Source organism: Cherax quadricarinatus, chromosome 61 (genome assembly GCF_038502225.1).
Source record: "Cherax quadricarinatus isolate ZL_2023a chromosome 61, ASM3850222v1, whole genome shotgun sequence".
NCBI lineage: Eukaryota > Metazoa > Arthropoda > Malacostraca > Decapoda > Parastacidae > Cherax > Cherax quadricarinatus.
In genome coordinates, this window is record NC_091352.1 from 803654 (window position 1) to 830028 (window position 26375).

The following is a 26375-nucleotide window of genomic DNA, read 5'->3' on the forward strand; positions in this document are numbered from 1 at the left end:
GATGCCAATCAAAAGAGGCAGTAACAAGTTACTGCATGGATACCACTAAGTATCTCTGTTTTGGGAATACCTAAGGTGTGAGTGGTAGGGAATATACCTATAAAGTACAGCATTTTGGTCACTCAAAACATTAGAAATAGGTACAGTAGTCCCTTCGTATCCACGGGGACTATGTTCCAAAACCTACCGTGAATACCCGAAACTCTGGATAGTAGCAAACCCTATATACAAGTCATTTTTCATTTACATACACGAATATGATAGTTTAATCGATAAATCATACACAATTAGTCAAGAATTAGCATTTTTTCACTGATGGAAGCACTTCACGGCTTCTGTTAGACACTGAAGAACTTCCAGCATCACTATTGTGCTTTGTGGCCATTATTTAGCAAAATTAAGGGTTATTTTTGGGCCACAGTAAACAGCAGATAACAAACTGCAGAAACCGAACCCGCGGATACGAGGGTTCTACTGTATGTGTGTGTCCCTCAAGGAAGGTTCCTTGATGTTGGTGAGGGGCTCTTGATTTAGGGAATTGGATCTGTGCTCCAGTTCCCCGAATTAAGCCTGAATGCCTTCCACATCCCCCCCCCAGGCGCTGTATAATCCTCCGGGTTTAGCGCTTCCCCCTTGATTATAATAATAATAATAATAATCTACTGTATGTATTTATTCAATATTTTGAGAACTAACCTTAAGACTTAGCAGAGGGTGTGGCACTGTATGGGATGAAGAGTGCCTTGCTTGATGCAGGATTTGAGGCAGTCAAGGTGCTTGTTCTGTGATGCTCCTGCAACATGATGCAACAAAGTCAACACAAGTAACAGAGGAGGCATTCTCTACTTATTACATGAGAAACAATTTTCCTAATAAAAGTGGCAAATGGAAATTTGTACAACTCTTAGTAGTAAAAGTTTGAAGGCAATCCGAAAAGTGATTCTCTGATTACAACTATTCAAAGTTTATTAACTATTTTAGTAAAATTTCAAATTTACACGAACTTGGACTAAACTATAACACATCACTATCTTCGGCTAGCATTTTTACTGCTGAATTGTATGCCATTCTTGCAGCACTTATTCGTATCGCATCTATGCCTGTGTCATCATTTGTAGTAGTCTCAGACTCCCTTAGTGCTCTACAGGCTATACGAAAATTTGATACATCTCACCCCCCTAGTTCTCCGTATCCAACTTTGGCTACGCCGTATCTCTACCAAGAATAAAGAGAATAAAGATATTGTTTTTTGTTGGGTCCCTGGTCATGTCGACGTACAGGGCAATGAACAGGCAGACACTGCTGCGCGGTTAGCAGTACATGACCTACCAATTTCCTATAGAGGTGTTCCATTTCTGGACTAATTTGCTGCAATAGCTACCCACCTTCACACCCGTTGGCAACAACGTTGGTCAACTCTGCTCGGTAACAAACTTCATTCTATTAAACCGAGCATAGGTTACTGGCCGTCTTCTTGTCATCAGTGCCGAGGTTGGGAGACCACTCTCTCCCGTCTTCGCATTGGCCACACTCGTCTTACTCATGGGTATCTCATGGAGAGGCACCCTGTTCCTCTCTGTGAGCAGTGTCAAGTTCCACTATCGATTAGCCACATTCTGTTAGACTGCCTTCTCTATCAACGAGCACGCAGAATTTACCTCCAACGTCGTCTTCGTTCTACTACTCTCTCTTTACCTTCCCTTCTTGCTGATGGACCCTCCTTTAATTCTGACTCTCTCATTGACTTCTTGACAACGACTGATTTACTCCACAAACTCTGATGATGATACCTTTCGCACTCCCCTCAGCCCTTTCTAACTCAATCTCTTGCTGCCCTTTTACCATCCACTGCCCCGCTGTTATCCGTAACCTATTACTCATCCACTTAATGTGGACTACTGTGTCTACCTACTCCAGGATAGCCTTACAGCTTCAGGCTACTTACTCCGAGCTATCTCTCCCCGACGGTGGTGTCCACCTCCCCACCACTTCTTCTGTGCCACAGGGAATCCCACTACAGACAACGTTCGCTGCTTGTGTTGTAGCTGCGGCTGCTGCTGCAGGCGCTTGGGCTTATTATGCTGCTGTTGCTGTGTCCATGCCTTCAGTCTGGCCAGATCCACAGACGGTAGCCTACACCAAATAAAATATTGTTTTATGAATTACTATGGAAGAAGTATAAGCAACAAGCTGATATGTGACAATATGAGAAATTGAAAACCTATACTGAGATAATATCTGACTTAGAAAAAGAGCTTTTTCAAGTCACTAAAGTGCATTTATTTATTTATTTTATAATTTGAATATACAGAGGTACAAAAAAAATACAGGTAAGAGCAGCATGCCAAAGCCACTTATATGCATAGCATTACGGGCAAGCTTAAAATTAACTTAAGATTAACTAAGCAATGATGTAATCAGTGATAAAACATTATTGTAAACAGATAACAAAGCACAAATGAGTATTACAAAGACAGGTCATATGGTTGCATACATTGCTGTACATTCAGTAGAATGGAGTATTCTGTTAGGTAGTGTATTTAAAAAATAAAGTTAGATTGGGTCTTAGGTTTAACATTTATGTGATATAATTATGAGAAACATTTAAGATATACAATTTATAAGGTTCAGTTATTCAGTATTTATGTGGTTTTGGGTGAGTAAGTGGCTTAGCGCTTCTTTTTGATTATAATAATAATAATTGGGTGAGTAAGTGAGCAGGTATAAGTACATAGTGGGAATAGCAGGTGAGCAGTAGTAGTGAGGTGAATACCTATGTCAGGTGAAGAGGGGCAATGTGTCTGCTAAGGTGTATACAGTTATTTTTATCCATTTTAATCAGGAGGGCTAAACCCACTAGAGTCAATAATGCATGGGGCAAGGGAGACATTCAGGTTCAATTTAAGTGAATGATATCAATTCCTTGGTTCAAGTGCCCCTCCCATGAGTGACATACCAACTGGCAAGTTCCTTGGTTCTGGGTGATGTGTCTCGTATGAATGAGGGTTGATCCAAGTCATTTTCATGTGTTTCTGACTTTCTGAACAAGGAATGAAGCTCATACTTGACAGTTACCAAGTCAGGACTTGCGGGTATGCATGGGCTCAGACAGGAATGAGGCACACATCACACCTGTCACCAAGAAAATTTCCTTGACGCTGGTGATTGGCTCTTGATCTAAGGAACTGGACCTGTGCTACAATTTCTTAAATGAAGCCTGAATACCTTCCATTCCTCCCAGGCATGGCATGACCCTTACAGGTTTAGCAATCCCCCGTTGATTTAATAATAAACACCGCTCCTCACAAATTGACCTGGTTTTTGGCAAAATCCAATCTAATTTGATTGGCACTATCAGTAGTAGACACTTCCAGCACTCCAGTGATCAATCCATGATGAAGTACATTGTTACCTTAGTTTATGTTCCATTGTTCACTATGTTCTAACAGACCAGCTATCTATCACTGTCTTCCTAGACAATGTCACGGACGATGGAATAGCTGCAACCCGCGATAATTTCATTGATATTATCAAGTTATTTGTAAGTTACAACTGCTTCTCCATCGATAACAAAAAGGCACAATACCGTGACTGGAACGATACACAAATAACCCGCACATAAAAGACAGAAGCTTACGACGACGTTTCGGTCCGACTTGGACCATTGACAATGAACAAACAACAACAACAACAACAGCAACAGCAGCAGCCGCCGCCGCCGCCGCCGCCGGGTATGGCTGTGGGTTGTCCACTCGCATGGTCTTCCCGAATCTCTATACAGACCTGAAGCTCTGTATGACCTTGTGGATTTAGCACTTAGTTTTGATTATAATAATCTACAGAGTTATCAGAGGCAAACTGTGACATCATTTCTGCTCGACTATCTGGATAATATATGTTGATGATATCCTTATCATTACACTCAACCAGGATGTCATTATAGGCGGGACGGAATGGACTATTAATAATAAAATGCTGAACTGAAAGAAATCTTTTTTAAAAACATTTTCCAGGATGTCAACTTTCTAAAACTATCATGACCATTGGTCAATACATTGGTGAAAATTAGACATTAATATAAAGAAATGAAAAAATATTTTCATCTGGGGGGGGGGGGATCCTAAATCCTCTTATTCTTCTTCGCCCCCGTGGCTACACTAATGCTCAGAAAATATCTCTCTTCCAGTTCAGAACTATGTTAGTGCTACTGAGTCTTCCAGTCAGTTCATCTTAAAAGAGGAAAACATTCTTCCTTTCCTCAACGTCCATGTATACAAAACACCGTTTGGTTTCTCTCTATGGGCTCTCGGAATCTGCAGGCCAGATATCCATGCACCTGGGCCTCCGCTGGTACGCGTCTGACTCGTCTCAGAGAGAATTTCTCCTGTCTGTCGCTAGTCTTGCAACGCTGCATAGCTCCTGACGACGCACGAGAGAGTGAAAGATCTAGAGCTAAAGATTTTCATCCCTATGTGGCTTGTTCTGCATTTTCAAGATTGCTTGTTTGCGAGTGTAATACACACCTAAGAAGCAAGATTGCTACCCGTCTAGAAACCCATCAATTACACAACCCAGGGCAACATGGGTTTACAGCAGGTCGCTCCTGTCTGTCTCAACTATTGGATCACTACGACAAGGTCTTAGATGCACTAGAAGACAAAAAGAATGCAGATGTAATATATACAGACTTTGCAAAAGCCTTCGACAAGTGTGACCATGGCGTAATAGCGCACAAAATGCGTGTTAAAGGAATAACAGGAAAAGTTGGTAGATGGATCTATAATTTCCTCACAAACAGAACACAGAGAGTAGTCGTCAACAGAGTAAAGTCTGAGGCGGCTACGGTGAAAAGCTCTGTTCCACAAGGCACAGTACTCGCTCCCATCTTGTTCCTCATCCTCATATCTGACAGACAAGGATGTCAGCCACAGCACCGTGTCTTCCTTTGCAGACGACACCCGAATCTGCATGACAGTGTCTTACATTGCAGACACTGCAAGGCTCCAGGCGGACATCAACCAAATCTTTCAGTGGGCTGCAGAAAACAATATGAAGTTCAACGATGAGAAATTTCAATTACTCAGATATGGTAAACATGAGGAAATTAAATCTTCATCAGAGTACAAAACAAATTCTGGCCACAAAATAGAGCGAAACACCAACGTCAAAGACCTGGGAGTGATCATGTCGGAGGATCTCACCTACAAGGACCATAACATTGTATCAATCGCAGCTGCTAGAAAAATGACAAGATGGATAATGAGAACCTTCAAAACTAGGGAGGCCAAGCCCATGATAACACTTTTCAGGTCACTTGTTCTATCTAAGTTGGAATATTGCTGCACACTAACAGCACCTTACAAGGCAGGTGAAATTGCCGACCTAGAAAATGTACAGAAAACCTTCACGGCGCGCATAACGGAGATAAAACACCTCAATTACTGGGAGCGCTTGAAGTTCCTGAACCTGTATTCCCTGGAACGCAGGCGGGAGAGATACATGATTATATACACTTGGAAAATCCTAGAGGGACTAGTATCGAACTTGCAAACGAAAATCACTCACAACGAAAGCAAAAGACTTGGCAGACGATGCAACATCCCCCCAATGAAAAGCAGGGGTGTCACTAGCATGTTAAGAGACAATACAATAAGTGTCAGGGGCCCGAGACTGTTCAATTGCCTCTCAGCATACATAAGGGGGATTACCAATAGATCTCTGACAGTCTTCAAGCTGGCACTGGAGAAGCACCTAAAGTCGGTACCTGACCAGCCGGGCTGTGGCTCGTACGTTGGATTGCGTGCAGCCAGCAGTAACAGCCTGGTTGATCAGGCTCTGATCCACCAGGAGGCCTGGTCGCAGACCGGGCCGCGGGGGCGTTGACCCCCGGAACTCTCTCCAGGTAAACACACACACACACACACACGGAGGCAACAACGAGTCATGGTACATGACGAGGTGTCAGAGTGGGCGCTTGTGACAAGCGGGGTTCCACAGGGGTCAGTCCTAGGACCTTTGCTGTTTTTGGTATATGTGATTGACATAACGGAAGGGATAGGCTCAGAAGTGTCCTTGTTTGCAGATGATGTGAAGTTAATGAGAATCAAATCGGTCGAGGATCAGGCAGGACTACAAAGAGACCTGGACAGGCTACAAGCCTGGTCCAGCAACTGGCTCTTTGAATTTAATCCTGCCAAATGCAAAGTCAAGAAGTTCGGGGAAGGGCAAAGAAGACCGGAGACACAGTATAGTCTAGGTGGCCAAAGACTGCAAACCTCACTCAAGGAAAAAGATCTTGGGGCGAGTATAATACCGAGCACATCTCCTGAGGCGCACATCAATCAGATAACTGCTGTAGCATACGGGCGTCTGACAAACCTAAGGATAGCGTTCCGATACCTCAGTAAGGAATCGTTCAAGATTCTGTACAACATATACATCAGGACCATACTGCAGTATGCAGCACCAGTTTGGAATCCACACCTGGTCAAGCACGTCAAGAAATTAGAGAAAGTGCAAAGGTTTGCAACAAGACTAGACTGTAATAAAGTTGGTAGAATTACCGACAATATGTAAAGTAAAAGGACACAAGTGCAACTAATGTGACATTTTATTGTGGCAACGTTTCGCTCTCCAAGAGCTTTATCAAGCCATCTCATGAAATTCAGAGACGCCCAATTAGTGATTAAAGAAACTAATTTCCGCAGACGCAAGTGCCTTGAATCAGCACTGATCGCTGTTTCGAATACAATTAAACAAAACAACGGCAGCTTCACCATCTCTGAAGTCTTAGCAAGAATCCTCCTGAAAACAGTAAACCCTGCCATCACATAGTCTCTCCTGTTATACTACACAAAGCACATTACAGAGAGTGAACACTGAAACAAGCTGCCTCTTTCCAGTCTATATTTGTCCAACCTATTTTTATGTTACCCAAGTAATAGCTTTTATATCCTTTTATTCATGTACGAATTAATTGCTCTACCATATTGTATTACTTTTGTCACTACCACTACTACTACTACTACTACCACTAGTGAACATCGAAATGGTATCTCACTAGTACTGCACCTCACTCTGAGCCTTTATATACCCTCTGTGTCCATGTATTGTTTATAATGGCTTGATAAAGCTCCTGGAGAGCGAAACGTTGCCACAATAAAATGTCACATTAGTTGCACTTGTGTCCTTTTACTTTACAACAAGACTAGACCTAGAAAGGTTAAGGGAAATTGGCCTGACGACACTGGAGGGCAGGAGGGTCAGGGGAGACATGATAACGACATATAAAATACTGCGCGGAATAGACAAGGTGGATAAAGACAGGATGTTCCAGAGATGGGACACAGAAACAAGAGGTCACAATTGGATATTGAAGACTCAGATTAGTCAAAGAGATGTTAGAATGTATTTTTTAAGTCATAGAGTAGTCAGGAAGTGGAATAGTCTGGCAAGCGATGTAGTGGAGGCAGGAACCATACATAGTTTTAAGACGAGGTATGATAAAGCTCATGGAGCAGGGAGAGAGAGGACCTAGTAGCGATCAGTGAAGAGGCGGGGCAAGGAGCTGTCTCGACCCTTGCAGCCACAAATAGGCGAGTACACACACATATATGCATACATATATATTAATGCACCCACGAACGAGGGATTGTTAGGCAAACAACAACACTGTGACAAGCCAGGGATCAAACCCCTAACATTTTAGCATTCCTCCAAAACCCGCTTAAAGTCCGAAACTCCTCCTTTCTACAGTCAATATTTCTACGAGCACATGATACAACTTGTACAGACCATAGCTGACATTAGTGACATACTATATAGAAGCCCCTGGTTATGTAGAACATTTCCGGCAAAGTAGGCTAATTTTGTCCCCAGGATGCGACCCACACTCATCTATTTACCGCTTGGTGAACAGTGACAGCAGGTATCTTAAGGAAACACTAAGCCATCCATGCTACAAAACATTAAGTGTCCAGTACCACTGGGCATGTAACTCCTGTTTTTATATATAATATATAATGAAGAGAGAAAGAGAGAAATAAGACAAGTATTTGAGGAGCTGTAAGAGAACAGAGTTACATGGCCTGAGGGCTGTAGCAAGGCTGAATACCTCTTGTCAAATCTCAAGACGCTGGCTGCCCATTATTATATATCTGCTGGCTGGCTAATTGGCCTCCATAAGTCACAATTCACCCGAGGCCATTATCGAGTAGACAATAAACGCCAAGTAAAAATAGCAGAGGAATGGCAGGTTACCTATTTGTAAGCTACACTGCATTGGCATGACAATTGAGATCAGTTGGTGACCGTAGCTTAGAATAGCACCGAGTGGTCACTGCTATTATTTGTGAGTTATTAGGTTAGTGTTCATATATCTACCTAGTCTCACCATCACTATCAGTTTGTTAGTTTTATTATGCAACCTGTGTTCATCCTGTTGGCGGTAGCCATCATGTTCATCCTGTTGGCGGTAGCCATCTCATGTTCATCCTGTTGGCAGTAGCCATCATGTTCATCCCGTGGGCGCTGGCAACGTTTACATTTGGTTAAGTCTGCACCACCTTTCCCAGGTAGCTGTAACCCACCCAGCCTGGGATGGGTCATGGTGGCACCCAAGTGTGTGCTCAGCCTGGGCCAGGCAGTGGTGGCACCCAAGTGTGTGTTCAGCCTGGGCCAGACAGTGGTGGCACCCAAGTGTGTGTCCAGCCTGGGCCAGGCAGTGGTGGCACCCAAGTGTGTGCTCCGTGTATTGGATGGATCATAGACATGTCTCTCTTCCTGCATGATAACGTGATATTAAGTAGATTTACTGGTGTCATTCTTCCTTTATTCTAAGTTTCTTAAGTTTAGCTAAAGTTCTTGTCATATTATTGTCCCGAGATTACTAGTGGACAGACCAAAGTTATAATCGAATCCCTTCTTGTGCACACAACCTTGTCAACTTATCATTACCAGTGCAACTTGCTAAGGTACCAGAACTTTAGGGGCCAGTCCACTTGTCCATTATGTGCCTCTGTGATCTTTCAACTACTGCTCACAATAACGGTGCAGGATGCATAATAAAGGTGTTAATTTTCATTTTATTCACAGGGAAGCGCTACACCAGCAAGGACCACAAAGCACCTCGGGAATAGGAGGCATTCTGGTTCGAGCCAAAGAAGGGCCGATTAAATCCCTTTCCTAGGATCAAGAGCCCTTCACCGGCATCAAGGCACTTCCCTTGAGAGGGACAAATATATTAAACTCACTTTTTTTAGTTGACATTAAGCACCAGTAACTCATTACAGTTGTGACCGGGTGTGGAAGTGTGAATTGCTCATTACACTATAATTTGTTCATGATTGTAGCCATGTATAAACGTAAGTAACCATTCTTACAGAATTCATTACCTTTGTAACTTGTGAGCTCATTACCTTTGTACCTAGTTCAGCTATCAAAACTTTGGGGGCCCAGTCCCTGGACCCATTACGTACCTCTGTAATCTGTAAATACCTTTGTAACTTGTCATGATTGTGACCAGACCTACCTGGAGTTCATTACCTTTGTAAATTGTGAGTTCATTACCTTTGTAAATTGTGAGTTCATTACCTTTGTAAATTGTGAGTTCATTACCTCTGTAACTTGCTCAGCTATCAAAACTTTGGAGTCCAGTCCCTGGACCAATTATGTACCTCTGTAATCTTTTGACTACCGCCCACAGGATGGGTATGGGGTGCATAATAAACATATTAAACTAACATTAAGCAGCTGAAGACAAGTAAGTGAGGAAAGTGAAGTGACAAAACCTTCAGTTAGCTGTGACCAAGTGAATCGCTGCTACATCAACAAACTACGAAGACAACATCTACAACAAACTACAAAGACAACATCTACAACAAACTACAAAGACAACATCTACAACAAACTACAAAGACAACATCTACAACAAACTACAAAGACATCTACAACTACAAAGACAACATCTACAACAAACTACAAAGACAACATCTACAACAAACTACAAAGACAACATCTACAACAAACTACAAAGACAACATCTACAACAAACTACAAAGACAACATCTACAACAAACTACAAAGACAACATCTACAACAAACTACAAAGACAACATCTACAACAAACTACAAAGACAACATCTACAACAAACTACAGATACAAAAATATCACCTGAATTCCATTCGATCCAGTTCTTGAGGAAAGGCGAAACCAGTGACTTCATGGGATGCTTGGCTTGTGATTGGTCTAGACGCTGCGAGGCTAGTGACGTCACGGAGTTTCTGGCCTGTGATTGGTCTAGACTCTGCGAGGCTAGTGACGTCACGGGGTTTCTGGTCTGTGATTGGTCTCGACTCTGCAGGAGTGGCGGAGTGCAAGAGGAGTTCTCGTAAGAAACTTTCCTCGGGTGAAAGAAGAATATATCTCTCAGGGAGGTAGGGCTGGGGGGGTCTTCCCAGGTCCCTGCTACTGCTGCTGCTGCTACTACTACTGCTGCTGCTACTGCTATCACCGCTGTTAGGCACGCTGATGCTGCTGAAGATACTGTTCTCGCCTTCCCTCGTTGCTGCTGCACCATTCCACAGGTTGCCTCCTGCAAAAGGAAATGTGCGTGAGTGAGAGTGAGATATATATACATACATATATATATATATATATATATATATATATATATATATATATATATATATATATATGTCGTGCCGAATATGTAAAACTGGTCAATTAGCAAGAACTCATTTAAAATTAAGTCTTTTCTAAAATTTTCTCTTATACGTTTAAAGATATACTTTTTTCATTAATGTTAATGTAAAAAAATTGAATTTTGCTCCAAAAGAATCTTAGAAAACTTACCTAACCTTATTATAACAAGAACAATTTATTTTAGCCTAACCCAACTAAATATATTTTAGATTTGCTTACAATAATTTAATACTAAACAAACACATTGAAATATTTTTTTTCGTTAGGTTCAGAATGATTTTGGCGAAATTATTGCATACACAAATTTTCGCTTGTCCTATATGGCAAGATGAGCGTTGCTATTTAAGCCAAGATCGCAAGTTCTGCCTATTCGGCATCACATTATATATATATATATATATTATATATATATATATATATATATATATATATATATATATAAATATATATATATATATATATATATAAGATCACAGTATACAGGTTATGTCACATTAATGTGAGAAATCACGAAAGCGCTTGGAGGTTCACTGTTCTTTTCACAGTGGTTGTTCTGCGTGTATGTACACACACAACGACTGTTTCCCAACTATGGCAGGGAACCCAAAAGAAAATCAGATTCACATATATTAATCGCCAATGTCGTCTACACCTGCACCTCCAACACTCTCACCCACACCTGCACCTCCAACACTCCTTCACCAGCCACAACTGGAATTAAGGTAATTGAACAGGTGACATGTGTTAATATTACCATCGTGCGTGACACAGGTCATTAGGTACTCCTGGGAGAGTGAGATGAGGCGTCAGGTACCCTGGTGAGGGAAGCTGACTGGTAACAAGTGATCATCGTTGCTTTGTTCTCTTCTCTCATATTATTCTCTCTCTATATATAGAATTATTATTATTATTATTAAAGTTCGCTAAACCCGTATGGGTCATACTGCTGCGGTGTGGGAATGTGTGAGGAAAGGTGTTACCTGGATGGGGTTTCGGGGGTGAACGCCCCAGGGGGCCAGGTCTGAGACCAGGCCTCATGGTGGATCAGGGTCTAATCAACCAGGCTGTTACTGCTGGTCGCATGTAAACCGAATCTGAGGTTAGTACCAGATACTGCAAATGTGATTATCCGCGAGGTGAGTTAGAGTGACTGTCAGGGTGTTCTTATAGCTGCTGGAAGTTAATTCTGCACGTTATCTGATAGCACAGCAAGACATAATGACCTGAGAGCTCGACCTGGCGGTTGTTACGAGGCAATAGGTAGGTAGGTGTGTGTGTACTCACCTATTTGTACTCGCCTATTTGTGGTTGCAGGGATCGAGTCTTAGCTCCTGGCCCCACCTCTTCACTGGTCGCTACTAGGTCACTCTCCCTGAACCGTGAGCTTTATCATACCTCTGCTTAAAGCTATGTATGGATCCTGCCTCCACTACATCGCTTCCCAAACTATTCCACTTACTGACTACTCTGTGGCTGAAGAAATACTTCCTAACATCCCTGTGATTCATCTGTGTCTTCAACTTCCAACTGTGTCCCCTTGTTGCTGTGTCCAATCTCTGGAACATCCTGTCTTTGTCCACCTTGTCAATTCCTCTCAGTATTTTGTATGTCGTTATCACGTCTTCCCTATCTCTCCTGTCCTCCAGTGTCGTCAGGTTGATTTCCCTTAACCTCTCCTCGTAGGACATACCTCTTAGCTCTGGGACTAGTCTTGTTGCAAACCTTTGCACTTTCTCTAGTTTCTTTACGTGCTTGGCTGTTACAAAAAACTCGATTCTAAAAGCTTAGAGATCTCCAGTGAATACTAGAAAGGACTGCCCTTCTAGCATCCAGCCTGTTACTGGGTTTTCGTAACAAGTAGTCAGTATCCTTGTCCAATTATCCATTAGAATTCAGTATTATTCAATAGTGCTTCAGGGTTACAACTGGTAGGCTACTAACTAGAGAAATTAAAATTTAATAAATTTATTAAGTATCGTCTAGAGGTATATCAAATTAAATTAAATTAATCAATTCAAACAAATTAATAATAATCACTTCTCAAGTGTGCAATAGTATTGTGCTGAAAGCACATATCACATTTATAAGTCTTAAGTACCGTCTGGTCATTAACATTTAATAAGATATTACAAATATGTACAAGTAAGTATGTGTGTAAGTGCTCTAAGTAGTTCGCTATGTCTCACGACTCGACTAGACTTAAACAAATGACTGACAAAGTCCTCTCATAAACTAAGTTCTTGACCAACTGGCAATCAGAACAGTCTGCTTGAACAATAAAACGACTGATAAGCCGAACAACAATATAACAAGCAACTGCGACACAATCAAGAACAAGGAGATTGTGGCATGCAAAGAGTACGTAACCTTTATTCGGCGCATGTACACACCCTCATTTACAGGCTATCTCCCCCAACCAGCGAACCAGGTTGCTAAGAGTTGATGATGGGGCCCCGTCGTTCAACTAGTGACCAGGTTCTAGCCAATAAGAAGATGATTTTGGCAATCGCAGAGGTTATGTGGGTACCGCTCTCCTGTCTGCCCTTGTCATTCCCATTCTAGAGCTGGTTGAAGCACGGTCTGCTATCCTGTGGCTTCTAATTCTGCCTTGCTTACCGTGGAATGCACTATACTTATCACTGTACATAGTGTACATATTGCTGTTCTAAATTGGTGAAGGATAATATAAGTCTAAACTTTTTCTGCTGTGTTTATTTTGCTCCCATTACACCCGGGATAACAGGCCATTTGGAATCCTGGGTTGTAATAGAGATAATATAACGACACTAAGTAGGGACCATCAGCAGATCCTCCACAAAAGTCACCAGGCTCCCATAATACTGAATCTAAGTTCAGCATAAGAAAATCACCGACTGTGACAGTACACAGATACCAGTACAAGTTAGGTCAGAAGCTACAGCTCAGGACCTGAGTTGCTCAGTGTGTCTATGAGACACACAACCTCAGTACAACGTCGAAAATCACTAAGTCTATACAATGTTCTGTGAACAGTCTCTCCAGAACTAACAAGAAAGCTAGAGACGATCTTCCAACAAGGGCCAATAAGGGAGATTTAGGCTCTTGTCAGGGATACGTCCAACCACCAAGAGTGTCTAGACCAGAATGAATACTTCAGGCAAGGTGAGGACACCCCCCCTCGATCACGTGATAGCTCCGTGGACAGTTGCTGCTCAGCAACAGAAGCCGGCAGGGAAACGAGACAAGCGATAATTACAGTAGTTAGACAATCAAGACTTGAACTGAGCACATATGTTACATCCTACCTAACAACATAACCAAGTCAAATAATAATATAAAGAAATATATTTACGATTTAGCTATTATCACAAATATAAGCAATATAAAATTATATGAAAATATACATTATATTCATAATCATAATATACATTGTAACCCATTCAGGGGTTGCAACATTGGCTACGTGTGGGTTCCAAACTGGTGCCGCATACTCCAATATGGGCCTAACGTACACGGTGTACAGGGTCCTGAACGATTCCTTATTAAGATGTCGGAATGCTGTTCTGAGGTTTGCTAGGCGCCCATATGCTGCAGCAGTTATTTGGTTGATGTGCGCTTCAGGAGATGTGCCTGGTGTTATACTCACCCCAAGATCTTTTTCCTTGAGTGAGGTTTGTAGTCTCTGGCCCCCTAGACTGTACTCTGTCTGCGGTCTTCTTTGCCCTTCCCCAATCTTCATGACTTTGCACTTGGTGGGGTTGAACTCCAGGAGCCAATTGCTGGACCAGGTCTGCAGCCTGTCCAGATCCCTTTGTAGTTCTGCCTGGTCTTCGATCGAGTGAATTCAACTTCACGTCATCTGCAAACAGGGACACCTCAGAGTCTAATCCTTTCGTCATGTCGTTCACAAATACCAGAAACAGCACTGGTCCTAGGACTGACCCCTGTGAGACCCCGCTGGTCACAGGTGCCCACTCGGACACCTTGCCACGTACCATAACTCGCTGCTGTCTTCCTGACAAGTATTCCCCGATCCATTGTAGTGCCTTCCCTGTTATCCCTGCTTAGTCCTCCAGTTTTTGCACCAATCTCTTGTGTGGAACTGTCAAATGCCTTCTTGCAGTCCAAGAATATGCAATCCACCCACCCCTCTCTCTCTTGTCTTACTGCTGTCACCATGTCATAGAACTCCAGTAGGTTTGTGACACAGGATTTCCCGTCCCTGAAACCATGTTGGCTGCTGGTGATGAGATCATTCCTTTCTAGTGTTCCACCATTCTTCTCCTGATAATCTTTTCCATGATTTTGCATGCTATACATGTCAGTGACACTGGTCTGTAGTTTAGTGCTTCATGTCTGTCTCCTTTTTTAAAGATTGGGACTACATTTGCTGTCTTCCATGCCTCAGGCAATCTCCCTGTTTCAATAGATGTATTGAATATAGTTGTTAGGGGTACACATAGCGCCTCTGCTCCCTCTCTCAGGACCCATCGAGAGATGTTATCTGGCCCCATTGCCTTTGAGGTATCTAGCTCACTCAGAAGCCTCTTCACTTCTTCCTCGGTTGAGTGTACTGTGTCCAGCGCTTGGTGGTGTACCCCACCTCTCCGTCTTCCTGGAGCCCCTTCTGTCTCCTATGTGAGTGTGAGTGTGTGAGTGTGAGAGTGTGTGAGTGTGTGTGTGTGTGAGTGTGAGAGTGAGTGTGAGTGTGTGAGAGTGAGTGTGAGAGTGAGAGTGTGTGAGTGTGTGTGTGTGTGTCTGTGTGTGTGTGTCTGTGTGTGTGTGTGTCTGTGTGTGTACTCACCTAATTGTACTCACCTAATTGTGGTTGCAGGGGTCGAGACTCAGCTCCTGGCCCCGCCTCTTCACTGATCGCTACTAGGTCCTCTCTCTCTCTGCTTCCTGAGCTGTATCATACCTCTTCTTAAAACTATGTATGGTTCCTGCCTCCACTACTTCACTTGCTAGGCTATTCCACTTCCTGACAACTCTATGACTGAAGAAATACTTCCTAACGTCCCTGAGACTCGTCTGAGTCTTCAGCTTCCAGTTGTGACCCCTTGTCCCTGTGTCCCCTCTCTGGAACATCCTATCTCTGTCCACCTTGTCTATTCCCCGCAGTATCTTGTATGTCGTTATCATGTCTCCCCTGACCCTTCTGTCCTCCAGTGTCGTCAGTCCGATTTCCCTTAACCTTTCCTCGTACGACATTCCCCTGAGCTCTGGGACTAGCCTTGTTGCAAAGCTTTGTACTTTCTCTAACTTCTTGACGTGCTTGACCAGGTGTGGGTTCCAGACTGGTGCTGCATACTCCAGTATGGGCCTAACATACACAGTGTACAGTGTCTTGAACGATTCATTATTAAGGTATCGGAATGCTATTCTCAGGTTTGCCAGGCGCCCGTATGCTGCAGCGGTTATTTGGTTGATGTGTGCCTCCGGTGATGTGCTCGGTGTTATGGTCACCCCAAGGTCTTTCTCCCTGAGTGAGGTCTGTAGTCTTTGTCCACCTAGCCTATACTCTGTCTGCGGTCTTCTTTGCCCCTTCCCAATCTTCATGACTTTGCATTTGGCTGGATTGAATTCGAGAAGCCAGTTACTGGACCACATGTCCAGCCTGTCCAGGTCTCTTTGCAGTCCTGCCTCATCCTCATCCGATTTAATTCTTCTCATCAACTTCACGTCATCTGCGAATAGGGACACTTCAGAGTCTATTCCTTCCATCATGTCGTTCACATATATAAAAAATAGCACTGGTCCTAGAACTGACCCCTGTGGGACCCCGCTCGTCACAGGCGCCCACTGTGATACCTCTTCACGTACCATGACTCGTTGCTGCCCCCCTGTCAGGTATTCCCTTATCCATTGCAGTGCCCTCCCTGTTACATGCGCCTGATCCTCCAGTTTCTGCACTAATCTCTTGTGGGGAACTGTGTCAAAGGCCTTCCTGCAGTCTAGGAAAACGCAATCTACCCACCCCTCTCTCTCGTGTCTTACTTCTGTTACCTTATCACAAAACTCCAGGAGGTTTGTGATACAAGATTGCCTTCCATGAACCCATGCTGGTTTTCATTTATAATCTTGTTCCTTTCCAGGTGTTCGACCACTCTCTTCCTGATAATCTTCTCCATGACTTTGCACACAATACATGTCAGAGACACAGGTCTGTAGTTTAGCGCCTCGTTTCTGTTTCCTTTCTTAAATATGGGGACTACATTAGCTGTCTTCCATTTCTCAGGTAGTTGCCCAGTTTCAAGGGATGTGTTGAAGATTGTGGTTAGAGGCACACACAGCATCTCTGCTCCTTCTCTAAGGACCCATGGGGAGATGTCCGGTCCCATCGCCTTTGAGGTGTCAAGGTCACTTAGGAGCTTCTTCACCTCCTCCTCAGTTGTTCGTATGTCATCCAACACTTGTTGGTATATTCCCTCTTGATGTTCTCTTCTGTGCTGTCTTCCCACAGCCCTTCCTGTCTCTACTGTAAAAACTTCCTTAAATCTCCTGTTCAGCTCCTCACATACCTCCTGATCATTTCTTGTGAGTTCTCCACCTTCTGTCCTTAATCTGATCACCTGGTCTTTGACTGTTGTCTTCCTCCTGATGTGGCTATACAACAGTTTCGGTTCAGTCTTGATTCTCGATGCTATGTCATTTTCATACTGTCGCTGGGCCTCCCTCCTTACCTGTGCGTACTCATTCCTGGCTCTGCGACTGATCTCCCTATTTTCGTGTGTTCTCTGCCTTCTGTACTTTTTCCATTCTCTATTGCACTTTGTTTTTGCCTCCTTACACCGTCGGGTAAACCAGGGGCTCGTTCTGGTCTTCCCATTGTTACTGTTGCCCTTGGGAATAAACCTTTCCACTGCCTCCTTGCATTTTGTTGTTACATATTCCATCATTTCATGTACTTGCTTTCCTGCCAGTTCTCTGTCCCACTGGACCTCCCGCAGGAAGTTCTTCAACCCTATGTAGTCCCCTCTTTTATAGTCAGGCTTTTCCCATTCAACTCCTGTTATTCTCTCCACTTGCAGCTCTACTATGTATTCAAAGCACAGAACCACGTGGTCGGTAGCTCCTAGGGGACTCTCATACTTGATGTCCTCAATGTCTGAGCTGCCCAGGGTGAACACAAGGTCCAATCTTGCTGGTTCATCCTCTCCTCTCACTCTGGTAGTGTCCTTAACATGTTGGTGCATGAGGTTTTCCAGCACCACGTCCAACATCTTGGCTCTCCATGTTTCGGGACCCCCATGTGGCTCCAGGTTTTCCCAATCTCCCTGTGGTTGAAATCCCTAATAACCAGCAACTTTGCTCTGCTGGAGTGAGCTCTTCTTACCACCTCAGCAAGTGTGTCCACCATTGCTCTGTTGCTCTCTTCATATTACTCTCTTGGCCTCCTGCAGTTCTGTGGTGGATTATACATCACTGCAATGACCACTTTGTGTTCCCCAGACTGAAGTGTACCTACTATGTAGTCTCTTTCTCCCGTCTCATCTATGCTTTCCATTTTCTCGAATTTCCATCTGTTTTTTACGAGCAGAGCAACCCCACCTCCCCCCCTGCCCCTTCTATCTTTCCTCATGATCTGGTATCCTGGTGGGAAGATTGCATCTGTTATTGTCTCCGTGAGTTTTGTTTCTGTAACTGCTATGATGTCTGGGGCCTTCTCATTGATTCTTTCTTGCCATTCCTCATGTTTATTCGTTAATCCATCTGAATTTGTGTACCAAACCTTCAACTTCTGTTCTAATACTGTAACTGTGGTGCGGGGGGTGGGAATGGTTGTGTGATTGTTGGTTTGGATTGCTTAGTTGCCTTGGGGGTGTCGTGGCTGGAGTCCTTCTGCAGGTGTTTCTGGGGGGTGTGCTTGTCCTTCCATTTGATCCTGGGTTATTCTGCTCTCCTTTTTCATTTCCTCCCATTTCTCCTTTCGTTTTTGAACTCTCTCCTTCATCGTCTTCCTTTCGTCCTGTGTTCTGTCTCGATCGAGGTACACACTCCGGAACTCCTGCTTGCCTCTCAGCCGTGCTTTCTCCTGCAGGATCATGGTTCGGGTTGATTCTGCCTTGAAAATTACTTTGAGAGGCCGATTCCTTTTCTTTGTGAACCACCCAATTCTCCGAAAATTTGCCACCTGGGTCATGTCCCCCTTGCCTATCACCTTCATGATATCTTCAATCGCTTTTTTCTCCTGCTTTCTTTCATCATAAGTTTCCCCTTTAGCTTCGTCTAGCCCATAGACAAACACGGATCTCTCCCTTTCCACCTCCCACTGTGACTCCCATTACATCCTCTGATGTGTTTTAGTTCCTTCCCGTGGAGTGTTCCTTCAGTCCCTTCCCTAGTTATGGCCCCTATGCTTCTTGGTTTGTGTGTGTGTGTGTGTGTGTGTGTGTGTGTGTGTGTGTGTGTGTGTGTGTGTGTGTGTGTGTGCGCGCGCGCAAGATCCGTAGTCGTGAGGGCTTTCTTCTTGATTCTCCGGTATTCTCCCGGCCCGGGCCTTTTCCAAATGGTGGCCCGGCCTTGGCTCCCTGTCTAGGGGGTGTCTGAGACCTAAGTCTCCCACGGGAGGTGAGGACTTTGGTTGCCCACATGTGTCAGTGTTGGTACGATGACCAGTAACTTAATTTCGGCCTGATGGAAAACTATTTGTTGTGCTGTAACTGGGACCAACATTGTTGTTAGCGGCCTTCAAGTTATTGAAAATATGCTGGAAAATAGTGTCAAAAAGGTTATCCCCTGTGGGAGAGAGAGAGAGAGAGAGAGAGAGAGAGAGAGAGAGAGAGAGAGAGAGAGAGAGAGAGAGAGAGAGAGAGAGAGAGAGAGAGATCGTGAATGATGGAGCCAGCAGCTGAGTCTGTGTGTATATTATTAAAAACAAGAGTGTGTCTAGGGACCCAGGAGAAAACTGCTGCACTTGGGCTGTAAGTTGTACGATTTGAAGAATATGTACCTGGGTATTATCCAGCCCAGCTGCGGCTGGTTAGAACTCGAAGTGTCAATGGGAGTTCGTGGAGCGGAAGGTGATCGTTGTAAGGTTCTTCAGTGTGGGATGTAAAGTTTAGTGGGAGAATTAGCGAACTGCTACTTGGGTTTGGACTACAGAAAGGAAAGGGGATAAATGTAGCATTTGAGAAATACGGACGAGGTGGTGCCTACTCGCTGAGGCACTTTCTTCAAAGTCTGTTATAAGAGGGGGTGCAGGGTCTGGAGTGTGTTTACACCAGTGGACACGTAAGCATGTCAGAAAGTTTGTCTAGCGACCCATGCGTGAACTGTCGCTTGTTTGTAAGCTTGGAAACGAGCTAGAGTACGATGGTAATGATAGCGATCTCAAGTAGCTCGTTTCACACTAACTGTATAAAAGCAGCCCACCACCTCACATACATATTATGGAAAATTTTCCTGAGGTCCGGGGGATAAGTGATGGGGCGGGAGAATAGTGGTGGTCAAGATATGCAGAGGCAGTGGAGTAAGAGAAGACCAACTGGCTCTGCGAGTCACAGCGAGACCCTCAAAATCACCCAGTAAAAGAAGTGGCACAGATAAGGGCGTAACTAAACAATGCATGTTAAGGGCAAGAGTGAGGGAGAGAGATACAAAGGGTAGAAGTGTACCACTTGTCCAAATAGACACGCTTCTCGGTGGATATATACAGATACACATTTCTCGGGGTTGATATATAGAAAGATACATACTTCTCAGTCTGTATAAACATTTCTCGGTGTATATGTCTGTGTATATACCTTGATGGTATGCTCCTTGCAATATACATCACATATCTGGCCGGTAGTTGACAGTGATTTTAGCGAGACGGTAATAAAATCAACTTAGTCTGTACCTAATTGAAGTACATCCAGTGCAACACAGGTGGCTAAAATGTTGACTTGTTGCTGGTGTTGAGTTATTCGTTAGGAGACAGAACCAGTGCCTCCTGCTGACACAGGTCTTAGTGTAACCAGCGCACCTAAGTGGCATACCTCAACTAGGCTGTACTCCTCACTCACATAAAGGATATACTGCATGATGAATCACAAACCAGATAACGTCAGACAAACCTGCTACTTTACTAATAACAGAAGTGCTTCTACATTTAAGAGCGGTGTACATCTTAGCATGTATACAATGGAGCAGCTCCAGTGTGTACACGCTAAGAGGGACTCTGTCATCTGGCTGGAAGAGGGAAGAAGGAGGTTTGTCTTCAAGCAGTAATATTATTTTAAATTCGGGGGCGTTTGAAGGCTGATGTAATTTTGGGGGATTTCAGCACCCCCTTACCTGCCCCCGCCCCCCTGTACATGGTTTATTAGGTATTTACTAGGTATTAAAATATTCTTGACTGGTGGTGAACAGGTGACAGGCAGACTTAATGACCCTCATGAGGTCCATTTTTTTCAACTTCATAAAACCAATGTGTGATAATTATTTTTCTGAACACGTGTCAAACATAGATGGTTGACCTTTACGTACTTAACCACTGATGGGACATGTGTTGTAAAACACTAATGTTACCTGACGAAAACGTCACCTGTGGGAGAGATACCCGAGAAAGAAAATTTAAAGAGAAATGAGAACAAGATGAAAATACTAACTACAGGAGCAATAAGTTCATTAGAATTAAAGCCTATCTACTACACGAGGGTCATTAAGGGGCACGTCAGTTCCTCAGTTTTCTGTGTTATTTTTCCACTATAATCTACCGTGTCCATAATTACTATCGCATGAGCTTCGCTCACACCTCTACAACACAAATGTCATCAAAGATTTGTTAAGTTATACCGTGAGTTAAGTAAAGATCCTGGACTTCACCTTTCGAAACAGACACAGCAAATGCGACAGTAATTATCCACAAGGACGATTATAATTGAAAAAATAAACATATTAGAAGATAGGGCAACTCAGGGGCCTCTTAAGGTTGGGATTCCCGTGTTCATGGCCCGATTTGAATTCTTTGTATGGGGGTTTAAACGCTGTGACATACACCTCTCGGTGTATATATATTCTGTGTATGGGGAGAGGGGACTAACAGGAATATTGCGTGCAAAATCAAGCGTACTTAAAGTGAATACACTGTGTCGTACCTTGATGAGCGGGGATCTCCAGGTGTGTACGGTACTCTGGTTGGCGCGGGAGACCGTACATGGTAGCGCCATCTGTTGACGTAAGTAAGTCATTAAGTTTATTCAGGTAATCACAAATACAGTTACATAGATTATCATACATAGCAGCATATGTGTAGAGAACCTAGGATAACACAACAAAGTCAGACAAAGTTCTTCATTAGGTTCCGTGCTGTTGTCTAGAGTTCCTTCTAAATTATGAATGGCTTTACCACGTACTTGCTGTAGGGGTCGAGTCACAGCTCTTTCCCTTAACAAGAACACAGACAATATCATATGGTCGGTCTATGCGGACCGCTAAACCTGTAGGGATCATACAACGCCTTAGGGAAGTGGAAGGGTCCTTGTTCAATCCGAGGAAGGAGAGGACAGGGCAACTTTGATTCCTTAGATCAGAAGCCCTTCACACGGCATCCACCCCCATCCCACACACACACAGCCATGCTATGTGTGTGTGTGTGTGTGTGTGTGTGTGTACTCACCTATTTGTACTCACCTATTTGTGGTTGCAGGGGTCGAGTCACAGCTCCTGGCCCCGCCTCTTCGCTGACTGCTACTAGGTCCTCTCTCTCCCTGCCCCATGAGCTCTATTGTGGCATGCAAAGAGTACATAACCTTTATTCGGCGCATGTACACACCCTCATTTACAGGCTATCTCCCCCAGCAGCGAACCAGGTTGCTAAGAGTTGATGATGGGGCCACGTCGTTCAACTAGTGACCAGGTTCTAGCCAATAATAAGATGGTTTTGGCAATCGCAGAGGTTATGTGGGTACCGCTCTCCTGTCTGCCTTTGTCATTCCCATCTAGAGCTGGTTGAAGCGCGGTCTGCTATCTTGTGGCTTCTATTTCTGCCTTGCCTACCGTGGAGTGCACTATACTTATCACTGTACATAGTGTACATATTGCTGTTCTAAATTGGTGAAGGATAATATAAGTCTAAACTTTTTCTGCTGTGTTTATTTTGCTCCCGTTACACCCGGGGTAACAGGCCATTTGGAATCCTGGGTTGTAATATCTATCATACCTCGCCTTAAAACTATGTATGGTTCCCGCCTCCACTACGTCACTTTCTAGGCTATTCCACGGCCTGACTACTCTATGACTGAAGACATACTTCCTAACATCCCTTTGATTCATCTGAGTCTTCAACTTCCAATTGTGACCTCTTGTGTGTGTGTCCCTTCTCTGGAACATCCCGTCTGTGTGTACAAGTAAATATACATCCTATATGCCGATATACACCTCTGGGTGTATATATACACACATACAAACTTCTGGGTGTAAATACAGTGTGTGTTTGTTGAGGGTGTGAGCGTAGGCTGTTTGTTAAGGGTCGTTAAGCCAGAGCTGTCCTGAGTCCCTTAATAGCTAGGAGGTGGTCAGAGAGAGAGAGAGAGAGAGAGAGAGAGAGAGAGAGAGAGAGAGAGAGAGAGAGAGAGAGAGAGAGAGAGAGAGAGAGAGAATGAGAATTTTTTTGGTTTAAGTAATTTTGAACGAACTGGACACTCAGAACAAACGGGACAATTAGAATAAAACGGGAGAAGGTGGCGGGAGTAGCATTGGTTGCGGGAGTAGCATTGGTTGCGGGAGTAGCATTGGTTGTGGGAGTAGCATTGGTTGTGGGAGTAGCATTGGTTGCGGGAGTAGCATTGGTTGTGGGAGTAGCATTGGTTGTGGGAGTAGCATTGGTTGCGGGAGTAGCATTGGTTGCGGGAGTAGCATTGGTTGCAAGAGTAGCATTGGTTGCATGAATCTCCAGTAATCTAAGGGGTAGCAGGTGGAGGTATCTCGGGCTACTAGCCAGGCTATCATCAATTAACGAGGGTGTTAGCGAAGAAGCGAAGTCTTGGTTAGCACATAGCAAGGAGGTAGTTAGCGAGGTTTCTCCCTCAGCAGTCACAGGTCGTTGCAATCTTTGATCTGCTTTTCCAATCTTTGCTTCCACAATGGTGCTTAATTATTGCTTACTGAGGCTACCTGACGTCTCACGTTGCTGTCACATCCTCTCAGATCAAACAGCACACTCTCTGCTCTTCTTAATGAGATAAGGAGAGAGAGAGAGAGAGAGAGAGAGAGAGAGAGAGTATTGTTGCTGGTAAAGAAGGAAAACTTACAAGTGTTTTACCATCATTCTGTCACGTCTTTGTAGATGTCTTTGCGGCGCCAGGGAGTAATGTGAAGGAACGTAGGATGAAGGACGGGGGTGATGGAGAGGTTGGGGGTGGGAGGGGAGGGGGGATGAGAGAGGCGAGGAGAAGATGAGAGAAGACATGGGAGGTGTGAATGTGAAGGAAGAAAGGAAAAACCAGAGCAATTTCTCGTTCCACCTGCGTCTCCATGACGGACGGACAAACGGACGCACGCACACACACATACACACACACACACACACACACACACACACACACACACACACACGTCCCTGTTTGCAGATGACGTGAAGTTGATGAGAAGAATTCACTCGATCGAAGACCAGGCAGAACTACAAAGGGATCTGGACAGGCTGCAGACCTGGTCCAGCAATTGGCTCCTGGAGTTCAATCCCACCAAGTGCAAAGTCATGAAGATTGGGGAAGGGCAAAGAAGACCGCAGACGGAGTACAGTCTAGGGGGCCAGAGACTACAAACCTCACTCAAGGAAAAAGATCTTGGGGTGAGTATAACACCAGGCACATCTCCTGAAGCGCACATCAACCAAATAACTGCTGCAGCATATGGGCGCCTAGCAAACCTCAGAACAGCATTCCGACATCTTAATAAGGAATCATTCAGGACCCTGTACACCGTGTATGTTAGGCCCATATTGGAGTATGCGGCACCAGTTTGGAACCCACACCTAGCCAAGCACGTGAAGAAACTAGAGAAAGTGCAAAGGTTTGCAACAAGACTAGTCCCAGAGCTAAGAGGTATGTCCTACGAGGAGAGGTTAAGGGAAATCAACCTGACGACACTGGAGGTGAGTACAACTAGGTGAGTATACACACACACACACACACACACACACACATTTGTATTCATTTCATGCTAATAAAGACGAGGCAAGTTTGATCACTAGTGATGGAAGCCTCGTCCGTGCTACTAGGTTAGTTTGTCAGGTCTGAAGCCTCGTCCGTGCTACTAGGTTAGTTTATCAGGTCTGAAGCCTCGTCCGTGCTACTAGGTTAGTTTGTCAGGTCTGAAGCCTCGTCCGTGCTACTAGGTTAGTTTGTCAGGTCTGAAGCCTCGTCCGTGCTACTAGGTTAGTTTGTCAGGTCTGAAGCCTCGTCCGTGCTACTAGGTTAGTTTGTCAGGTCTGAAGCCTCGTCCGTGCTACTAGGTTAGTTTGTCAGGTCTGAAGCCTCGTCCGTGCTACTAGGTTAGTTTGTCAGGTCTGAAGCCTCGTCCGTGCTACTAGGTTAGTTTGTCAGGTTTGAAGCCTCGTCCGTGCTACTAGGTTAGTTTGTCAGGTTTGAAGCCTCTCCACTAGTGATGGAAGCCTCGTCCGTGCTACTAGGTTAGTTTGTCAGGTTTGAAGCCTCTCCACAACACAAGGGTCACTAAGACTGCTTGTTACATGTACTCAATAGAGATATATCGGATATCCGCATCCGCGGAACATCCACACAATTTCTTACATCCCCATCCGCATTTTACTGTAAACAGATATCCGCATATACATCCGCAAAATAAATAAGAGAGACATCCTCGTGAACATCCCAGTATATCTATATTTGCACATCCGATACATCTCTAGTACACAACCAGTCAATACTTTAGTACCTCTATTAACTAAGAAATATTCTTGGTTTTGTTTACACTTCAACATGTGACTATAACATGTGACTATAATATGCGACTAGAATAACATGTGACTATAATAACATGTGACTATAACACTAACTTATTACACCTGTTGCATAAATGTATAATAGAGTATGTTGTATGTTAGGAAGGTCATCTAGTTGAGACCACTTGATATTCACGAGAATCAGTCTCTTGGGTTACAACTGAAGTTACTGCCGTCTCTGCTGCTGTTGCTGTTGCTACCTCTGTCTCTGCTGCTGCCTCTGTCTCTGTAACTGCTGCCTCGACAGGTACTGCTGTCTCTGCTGCTACTGCTGATGCAGAGACAGCAGCCGCACAGCTCGGTGTTAAACTAGGACGTCCCAGGATGCGACCTATAACAGTCAGCTAACACTCGGGTACCTGATTACTGCTAGGTGAACCAGGGTACCAGGTGCTAGCAGGCACGCCCGCCTTTACCCTCGCCCCACGACTGTACCCAGGTTCTTCACCCAGCAGCAAACCCAACGGCTTTAGCCCTTCACAAAAAAAAAAAATCTCAACGTCTAGCATTCCCTCCCTCCCTTCATTCGTCCCCCCCCTCTACTAGCGACCAATAGATTGTTTGGTACCTGAGTAATTATCCTCCACAAAAGGCTATTAGAAGTCACGGTCCCTAACGAGGGGATCAGCTCCAGGAAAGTAGGTCAGAGGAGAATCAGATCCCCTTAGTTAAAGCTGCTTATAATATTGAAGGTGATTATATCAAGGTAATTAGCTCAGTGGAATCATGACTAGGTAATTAAGCCAG

At 44.2% G+C, this 26375-nt stretch overlaps 1 protein-coding gene across 3 annotated transcripts in view; it reads right to left on the reverse strand.

Annotated features, from left to right (window-relative positions):
• LOC128699478 (uncharacterized) overlaps positions 1–26375 on the reverse strand; it is a 153185-nt gene that overhangs the window by 4651 nt on the left and 122159 nt on the right. For all 3 annotated transcript variants that reach the window (XM_053792242.2, XM_053792243.2, XM_053792245.2), the window contains 4 exons: positions 21763–21834; positions 10172–10592; positions 1946–2133; positions 697–793 (listed from right to left, as the gene is read on the reverse strand). In XM_053792242.2, the coding sequence (XP_053648217.1) occupies positions 705–793; positions 1946–2133; positions 10172–10592; positions 21763–21834 (770 nt within the window). In that variant the 3' untranslated portion in view covers positions 697–704. The remainder of the gene's footprint in view (positions 1–696; positions 794–1945; positions 2134–10171; positions 10593–21762; positions 21835–26375) is intronic.